Source organism: Gavialis gangeticus, unplaced genomic scaffold, assembly GCF_001723915.1.
Source record: "Gavialis gangeticus isolate Ggan-Ray unplaced genomic scaffold, GavGan_comp1, whole genome shotgun sequence".
Taxonomy (NCBI): domain Eukaryota; kingdom Metazoa; phylum Chordata; order Crocodylia; family Gavialidae; genus Gavialis; species Gavialis gangeticus.
The window spans coordinates 66,416,952-66,426,809 of record NW_017728992.1 but is presented as its reverse complement, the minus strand read 5'-3'; the positions used below and the strand labels follow the sequence as shown (position 1 = coordinate 66,426,809).

General features: G+C 39.2%; 1 protein-coding gene across 4 annotated transcripts in view; it reads right to left on the bottom strand.

The window, feature by feature from the left end:
• Window positions 1-9,858, bottom strand: part of CARMIL1 (capping protein regulator and myosin 1 linker 1) — a 371,957-nt gene that overhangs the window by 352,327 nt on the left and 9,772 nt on the right. For all 4 annotated transcript variants that reach the window (XM_019523833.1, XM_019523847.1, XM_019523840.1 and 1 more), the window contains exon 2: window positions 8,157-8,254. In XM_019523833.1, the coding sequence (XP_019379378.1) occupies window positions 8,157-8,254 (98 nt within the window). The remainder of the gene's footprint in view (window positions 1-8,156; window positions 8,255-9,858) is intronic.

Sequence of the window (9,858 nt, the reverse complement as noted above, 5' to 3'; positions counted from 1 at the left end):
CTATGTTTTTAAGTTTCCATAGAAAGTCTGTAGTGTCTTGGACAAAACTTGCTCTGTGGGTGATGAGCGGTTTTCGGATTGATTCAATGAAACCTGATATTTCCTCAGTTAGGGTCCCATGGTTGGACATGATAGGTCTCCCAGGGTTCCCTTTTTTGTGGATTTTAGGGAGCATGTAAAAAGTCCCTGGGTTAGTTAGTGGGGGGATCAAGGTCTGTAGTTTTTCTTGTAGTCCTGATGGAAATGATTGATGGTATTGTTGAGTTTCTTGGTGAAAAGGGGAGTGGGGGTGGGTAGGCATAGGCATGTTAGGGAATACAGGTAGGGGGAAAGTATTTTTATTAGTCATGTATTGAGAAGCAATTGGGCAAGTTAGCACTCTTTTTGGTTAAGGCAGAGAAGAGGGAACAGATGAGATGAAGTAGTTTGCTTCTGAATTTGTTTTTGTTTCCCCTCTAGAACAGCATATAAATCAAATAAATAAAGTACTCTCAAAGTGTGCATGTAATCTTCTATAATTAAGTCAAGTATTAAAAAAGAAATATGATAATATGGCAAATCCAGACATATGCAGACAGTTCTGAAATCCAGCATCAGTACTGGACAGCCTAACTTTTGCCCAGACTGGTAGGGAGTTAGAACCAAGAAGTGACTAGACTTATCTGAGGCTCATTTTCAATAGGCGTAGTTGAGGCCTCCTCTTGCTGCAAACATACCCATAGAAAGAAAGAAAACTGGCCAAGAAACTATGAGATTCACTGTATTGGTTTTACAGGTATTATTATTTACAGAGAAAACAAGTGCCTGTTATATGTTAAATACAGCAGGCCTCCAGGGTACAAAAGTTGCTTTGATTTGGGGTGGGGTGGGGTGGTGAGAGAGGCTGTAACCTTCCAACCCGGAGCATCCTTAAAGGGAAAGATCATTCCAGTTTAATCAATTGACTTGAGTAGACCATTTCAGGGTTGGTTTGTTTTTTTTAAACACATCTTGTTTCTTAAATTATATTCACTTTTAATTTTGCATGTGCTAAGTCAGTGTTATAATATTAAGGCTGTAACAAAATGTACAAGAAAGAAGGAAGGAAATAAGAAAGGGAATTAATTATCTATTCAATATGCATGCTTTGAAAAGTATGATTTTACAAAATCTAGCCTTGAAGCCAAATTTCACTTAACAATGTCCCTTTGTAGAGATTTTTCAAATCAGGTTTCTTTCCAGTAATACCCTATTTTATTATTTCAGTGGTTTCAAGCAATCTTATTGGACATCACTTAATTAATATCTAGGAGGCATGTTACAAGTGCTTTAAAATAATCATGCATGTGCAGGTCTTGATTACATTGTCTTATTTTGTTTGGACTTCATGACATGACAGAGATATGCCAATTCCTCTTTTTCCTTTCATCCATACAGACACAAACTAAGAGAGCTGTCAGAATACTCAATTCCATGGACGTGGAAGAGGAAACAGTATTATTCTAACAGCACCTCCATACTTAACATCATTATCACACACTAACTGTCATCATACAAATTGTCAGTTTACATTCCAGAAGAAATTGAGAATGTGCCAGCACAACTTAGAGTGGGCATGCATGCTTATTTGAAGGTTCATCTTCAACAGGTCTGTGAACTTCAGGTTCTTACTGCATAGACTTCCTACTAAATTGAGGTAATATCCTTGATCTCTCAATAATGGAATTTGTTCATTCTTTATGACTTAGAATTAGAGCTAGGTAGAAAAAAAGTTACCAAATAAGTTTTCACTCTGACAAAATTACAAATTTTGTAATTTGCCCATTTTTATACTTCTTAGAAAGTCCTCAAGATTACAACAATTTTACAACTATTAGGGATGCAGGAGCAGGGAAACAGTTTTTCTCCTCCAAAAATACCACAAACACTGCCCCCCCAAACCAACAAAATGTAAGCAATGCAATATATGCAAGTATACTTTGGAAAAATATTACACAATTCTTCTAAAAAATACTATACCAGTTTTGCCTACCTCTGCTTCCAAATAAATATAAAGAGCAGAGGCATCACATTGCAGTAGAGTTATGTATCAAAATAAAAGTACTACCTCCAATACTTAAAAGTCAAAATGGTTTTGAAACTCTAAAGACAAGCATTTTAACTCAATCCCCAGAGCAGCAAACTATAATTACAGTGAAAGCCATACATTTCCTGAGTACAATTTTAGGGTACACAATGGCCACCTCACAACCCTCTAAAAATCTTTAAAAAAAAAAAAAGAGCCTTAAGGAATGAAATATGAATGAATGCTCTACACAAAGAAACGTATAGTGACTGAAACAGGCAATATCAATTCATCAGTATTTAACCCTAATTCTTAGCTGAATCCAACTAGGAGTTTCACTTAAAAGCTGATAGCAGAAACTGGTAATTCCTTGAGTATTTCAATTTAAGTTACCATTAAATATGGATTAATGGTGAATAAACAAAACTTACTTTTCAAGACCCATGCTAGCCAAACTAAGAGAATGCAGCCTCTGACTCCTGCAGTGTAAGTGACCTGAGGGTACCACCACACATAGGCAGCTGAATGGAATTTCTTAATAAAGTGGCCCTGCCAGTACACTATGCTATTCTGACCCAAAGGTTAGGAAAACATAAAATGAACCAGCCACTAAGTACTATGGAGGTAAGGATATTTTTTATTTCCTTAGCTTTAATGTCTGAAATAATTTCAATTTGAAAACAAGCATTCAAAACATATTGAACGTGTAGTAAGAACACCTTCTCTTCTTTTTCTATTAATAAGAAAAATAATGGAGTCCCTGTAGTTTTAGCTTGGTACCGAGAAGTTTGAACTGCTTTCAGATAAATTGGAAGGTTTATTCTATGTATAGTTTTGCCTTGTTTTTAAACCTATACTGGTCAAGTGATACCTAGGTCTGTTAAACCTAACAAACACTTGAATATGCATAAAATAAACGATTATCAAAAAGGTCTGCAAATTATCTTACAAAAAGAAAACCCAAATAGAAAAAAATGCTCATTCTACTGTTCTGTACCTCAAGAGGACTGAGAGCTGTATGCATTTAGGGGAAAGAAAAAAAATGAAGGTTTCACTGTCAAATATGCTAGTCATCTTTCTACCTTTGCCCCAACTTCCTCTGTTGTGCTGGCTTCTAACAGACCTTCATGGGGAGTGTTAGCTTCACTGCACTGGGTACCAGTGTGTATCACCCATCCTGTGTGCCTTTCCCACCCTCTAAAACAAATGATTTTCAACCTGGCTGCCACAGCACCTTGGATGCTTTGAAATCCTTTCAAGAGTGTCATAGGGTGCCACACAACACTGTTACGTGTGCTAGTATGATTCGCAAGACAAACCCAGAAATTTCATATAGGAATCCTTAGTATTAAAACACATTCTGACCTGATGTGGTCTTCCTGAGTTCTTTGCAACAGGAGCATTGCTCTATTATTTTTCTGTAGTCAAAAAAAAATTCTGTAGCTTAAAAAAAAATTAAGTGCTGGCATTTTCCAAGAGGATCTTCACTCTAAAGGGCTAAATACAGACATTCAAAAAGCCCAGGCCTGAACTGATTCAATCTTTGCAGGTTAGTTTAACCTGCATCGATTGAACAGAGAAGCAAGTGAACAGACATTCACTTTTGTTTCTGGAAATGTAGCACATGCCTGCAGTGGCTCAGGCTAGAAGCTGGGGGGCACTAGAGCGAGCCCTCCTTTCAGCAGTGGCCAGAAGGCTGGAGGGAAGCTGAGCTGGGGGGTGGGTGAGGAAGGGAAATGGCCAGGACCTGGCAGGCCACTGAGCATGACTGGGAAGGGATTTAAAGCCCCACCCTGGCCTGCATGGTCCCCAGCTGGGGCCTGCCTGGAGGGGGAAGCGGGAAGCAGCCCCTGCCAGGCTTGTCCCCAAGCAGAGGAGCATGGCCAGATGCCAGCCCTCGGAGGCAGCATGAGGTGAAAGAGGGGTGAGGATTAAATCCCCCTCCCCCACCACCACCAGCACAGGACCCCAGCCGGGGTCTGCCTGGCTTCCCCCCCCACTCACCACTTGAGTGGCGGGGAAAAGCCAGGTAGACCCCAGCTGGGGTCCTGTGCTGGTGGGAGAGGGGAGGGAGGGGGGATTCCCCACCCCACCCTGGTGGCCCCTGGAGCAAGGAGTGGGGTAGGAGGAGGGCAGAAGTATGGCAGCCCTCCCCCATGCAGACCCAGGCTAGTGTCTCGTGGGCCATGGAGGGGGTTTGAACTCTCCTTCCTCCTCTCTTCCTGAACCTGATGGCCCACGCCCCCAACCTCCTCCATTCCAGTGGGAAAAAAAGTCTGGCAGGGGCTGCTCCACCCCTTCCAGGCAGATCAGGCTGCATTCCCAGCCAGGTTTTCCACCCCACCTCCTTGACAACCAGCCTTCACTGCTCTGGCTACAGACCAGAGGGGTTGGGCCAAGCCTGCTCTGCTCAAGCAGACAGCACAGCCCAGCCCAGAGCTGCAAAGCATCCTGGGATGCTGGGGGACTGTGAGTCAATCTGAATCAGGAAGGGGTCTGGGATAGAAGTTCCATACACTAGTTTGACCTAAATCAGGTTGATCTGGCCTTAAGTATCTGGGGACTGATCTGAACCCCAGTGACGTTAGTTTTTGGCTTTCTGAGACTGAATGGTAATTTGTAGTCTAGATGCCCAGATCAGCAAAAATGCATCATTTAAATTACTCTTATTTGCCATGTTTACTGATCATAACAGTAAGGGAAATTAAAAACTAAAAGCAAATTGGAACTACCAAAACAAAGAGCACATGGTTAAGAATGAAAAATTGTATTGAAATTAAATCATATCTTCAAATCACAATTTTCAAATTTCAGTGCTCAAGTTATGCACTTAAATCCATCTCAACATAAGCAGGATGTTAGCAAATGTTTATTCAGGTGTCTAGTTTGGAATACCCACCTTTTTAAAATGGTGGTCTCAGATTTCAATCAAAATTCCCCAGGATCTACACGATTTAGGATCAAAGGCACTCATGAGATCAGAGGATTCCAAGTTAAGTAAGAAACTACTAGACTGCAGTGTGCAGTTATACCATGTATGAGAATACAAGTGTCTTGCATGCATTTTGAATATCAAGGCCATAGGTCAAGTGCCTTTCTCCACTTACAAAGTTCAGTCATTTTTAAATAATTTCACTTCCTTGAAGTGTTATTGATTTTGGGGGATTTTACTGGAAAGGAAGCCTGAAAGGTCATGTAATTACAGCCCAGCTTAGGAAGTCAAGGGACCCAAATTTCATTCCTGGCTATACAGCAAACTTCCTTTGTGACCCTGAGTGCATCAGAGAATGTCTATGGGCTCATCTAGATTGTGAAAATGAGCAGCATTTCAAACATGTCAGCTATTGGACAGATCACAACCTAGGAAATGTGATTTTAAACATCACCATCTTAAAACAGTTCCACTGATACGATCTGCATTAAAAGTAGTGAAAGACTGTGCTAAAAAAAAAAAAAAAAAATTATATTGCGCAGATAGGCTCTCAAAATATTAGGGAAAAGCCAGGATCAAGGTTGCCCATGCAACTTTAATTTGGCCACCTTGTGCTTGTGCTTCATGACACTTGATCACATATTTCCTCTACTGGACCAGTCTCATTCAGTGCATGAGACAGGTACTGCTCATTGAGCAAACAACTATTCAATATTCTGTTTCAACTTCATTGCTCAACATATCCTGTGACTTATTTACTAACCACTATTCAGATCCTGTTCAGACTGTAGAAATTTTGATTTCCTTACGGGTTTTTTTTATAGTGTTTATCACTTTTTTTATGGTAGTTTTCACAAACTACCTTGTGTTCATAACACCCCTCTTAGGAGAGCAGGTATTGCTCCTATTTTACAGAGGGGAAATTGAGGCACATTCATTAAACAATTTGAGATGTTAATGGTTTCATTTTTCACTATATTTCTCATTAGATAAGACTTCACATGTTGAAACCACAGCTTCCATTAACCTCATCCACACCTGAGAATATTCAGTACTTCTTCCAAAGAAACCTCAAAAAAAGGTAAAACAGGCTCTTTGCAATCACTTTTGTGAAAAGTTTGGTCTTAGTGACTTGCATAGTATCACAACATGGTTGGTGACAGAAGCAGAGAATATTTCAGCTTCCTTGGCAATGAAACATTCCTTTCAGTTTTGCATTCCTGTACCTCCCCGGCCTCTTTTATTATATATGCCTTCCAACTCCTGTAATAAATGAGTCAGACAACTTAAACAACACAGCCTCCTTCTCTATGCAGCCCAAATCTATGCGCTGAATGAGAAACACACTTATGCACACAGATAGGCATGCATAAGAAATGTTCACACGCTTCTGAACTTTGCAAGGAGGGCAGACCTTGAAAATCATAAAATTAAAAAAAAAAAACCCACCAAGCTAAGAGCTTAGAAGATTAGACTTCAAAAGAGACAAAAATAATCTGAATCATCACTTTTACAAGTTTTACTGCTGAGTAGTGTGTCCTTCAAAAGCCCCCTTCTCTGTTCAAAGCTTGACCTGCTTTATATAAAGTTCTTTTTGATTCTATAAAAGTAGATTCAAATATACCGTGGAGACAGGACCAGCATAAGTTTGTATATTTAAAAACAAACAAACAAACAAAAAACCCAATAAATTTATAAATGAGGTCACAAAATCTGGAAAATAAATAAATAAATAAATAAATAAATTAAACCCCTCTTCCTTGCCCTAAAACAACACAAAAACCAAACAAAACCTTCAAAATACTAAACTTAGCCTGGCTCAGCATGAGGACTATGCTCTATCAATCCTGAGCAGTATTACGGTATTTCCACAATGCAGTCTGCTATTGATAACAAGAATGATCCTGCATAAGTCAAAAGTCAATCAGTGTTACTGCTTCAGTGAATCTATCAGCTTGCCCTGTAAACATGGCTTTCAAATAAATAGATGCTATCAATCAACATTCACATTCCCAAGCGATTTCCAGTGGGGAACAAAAATTTTAGGCCCTGGAGCTATATATATTTTAAAAGATCTCCAGACAGATGTTATACAGAGAATGGCTTCAAATTCCTTACGCAGTTATTCTCAGAGAAAATCTGACTACCGTCAATAGCACTATTGGCAGGGATAAACAATATACTTTAAGACAGAATGTAACCTAGTCGTAAGTTTAGATTTAAAAAATACATATGTTGCATTAAATGACACAACCAGAACATGAACACCCTATTTTTGGACACGTAGATAAACCTATAAAAACATTTTGGCAACAAAATCTTCAAATCTACGGCACTTTTAAAGACACAATTAATCAGATTTAAAAATATTCTGCAGAACATTTTAGCAGTATTACAGACATTTGCATTTTGTTACCCTGTTCTGCCTGTCTCCATATACAAACATCAAACTTCCATCTTTTTTGTCCACCCAATTGTGCAAGATGACATGTACCACTAGCATCTTATAGCTTTACCTCTCTGCTTAGCAAAAGGGAGAAAGAAATTAGTCTTGAGAAAAAAAGTAGCATGCTGGAAAAAAATTAATGTTACTTCTTCCTCCGCTACTGTCTTAGGAACAACAAAGTTATAACGCTCATAAAACAAGCATTTATATTTAACAACAGCCCACCCTCACCCTTCACACTACAAACTGGTTCACATCTGAACAAAAATACAAATAGTAGTCTGCTTTTAAAAGCCAGACAGTTAATATTACATTGCCAGACACCAGCATCAGAGGATAAATAACGTACAAAATCAGCATACAATTTCTTGAGACGCACACACTTTCCTGTGTGTTCAATCTTGTATATCTTGTGTACTCAGAATTTCCACCTCGTGTCAGTGGAAGTTTATGGACCACCAGAAATGCATATTTAAGCCCTTTATTTTGGGGTACATTCACACCATAATTTGCCCTGGTGCCAGCCCACAATGAAAGCAACTTATTGGAAGTTCTAAACAATAAACCAGAGATGCACAGACATGTTTACAGACAAGCTGGGCAAGAAGGGGTGGAAACAAGTGGTTTTTATAGTTCAAAGTACCTGAAAACAAGATTTTCCATGGGGAGCATGCATTTCTCAATATGGCTTCTCTTAAATGTTTGTTTACTTTTATCACAGTTACTGCACTTACCAATATTCTGTTATCCACTTTGTCACCCTTGGTTTCTAGCTTTACTTTCTTCTTCACTGATATTTTAATCTTCCTCCCAATAACATCTTTGATGCTTTCTGAAATATTGGAGAGAATAGCTTCAGAGAGGCATAGAATGTTACAGTCATGTTTTCAGGGCAGATTCCTCACAACCACATTTTGTCAGACATTCTTCTGCCCTGATCCTCCCAGTCATACTCATTATATTGTATAAAGCTCACTCTTGTGCACGTGCACACACACGCACGCACACACCCCAATCAGACCCTAATAAAAATAAAGTTATGGTTCATTTTATGAGAAATTTCTCATCTAGTTCAGTAACAAATCTTTTGTCCTATATAAAGACTACAGCCTTATTCTGCAAAAAAAACAAAACAACAACAACAAAAAACAACCAACCCTAAAATTATTACATATTTGTTTCCATTCTATTCAGGCATTAAAAATATTTCTAAAGATGCACCTCAGTATTTCCTAACTCTATGAAAATCAAATAGCTCCTTTGTTCATCACTTTCAAACATTAGGAGTAAAATTCTACTCTCATTTACACCTGAAAAGCATGATAGAGTCAATGGATTTGAGGTAACAATGCAGGCTTCAGCCCTCTGTTATTAGCATTATTAGGCGAGACATCCCATATAAAGGAATACAGAGTTATGATACCATTTCATCCCAATCCAGATGTTAACATCTGAAAGCTGTAGAGCACTGTCTGTGAAGCACATTAATGGTTTCAGTCCAAGTATTAATGATTATGTATCTGCTTCAACATGAAAACTTACATTCATTGACATTTTTTTTCTTTTTCACAGTCTCCTCCAAGTACAGAATCAAGCTAGAAACTAACAAACCTATTCTCTAGGGGTCATGACCCTGACCCGAAGGGACCCCACAAGCATGCAGCAGCATCTGGTAATTTACACTGATGCTCACCCTGACGTAATAGAGATAAAACACAGGAATTTGCTATCCAGAGCAGTTCACCTGGCAAATTTTATAAGTTCTACCTCTTCACTCTTCTAAAGAGATGTAGAGAAGAGGAGAGATATGTCTGAAGGGCTTGCATCTCAAGTACCATGACTGGTATGATTTAGAGGCAAATGATTTTTTCCCTTCTACATTCTACTCCTGTCTGGACTAAGATTTAGAAGTACGATACTGAAAACCAGCCCAAAATCTTCTCCCAAAGCTTTTGCCAATTTAGCACATTTTAAAAGTATTGTTTCTTTTCAACAGTAAACCTTTCATACACTAGTTAGAATGTGTTAGTTCTAACACCATGCCTTTTATACTGGTCTAAATAAGGTCAGAAGTCCCTTAAGTGAAGTGAAGAAGTGTCAAAATAAGTGCCTCATTATGTGTTACCCTTAGGCTGAGCTAAAATGTAGGCATCCATGCATTAAAGCAAGTAAACTTGTTCCAAGTGCTCACCAAGTGTTTTAAAGTTACACCACTTTGGGGAAGGAGTACCTCTGGGTCATGTTACCCAGCTCATATTGTGGTAACATCAGTCAACTCCCACAAAGATGAAGTGAGCAAGCTGGGTCCTCCAATATCCCAGGATGCACCTACCCCAGCCTCCCCATTCCTGCTCTGGGAACAATCTACCCACCCTCCCAAGCTCTACTGTCCAGGGGCAGGTGGAGACCCGCCAATGCCAGGAGGACAGACAGAGC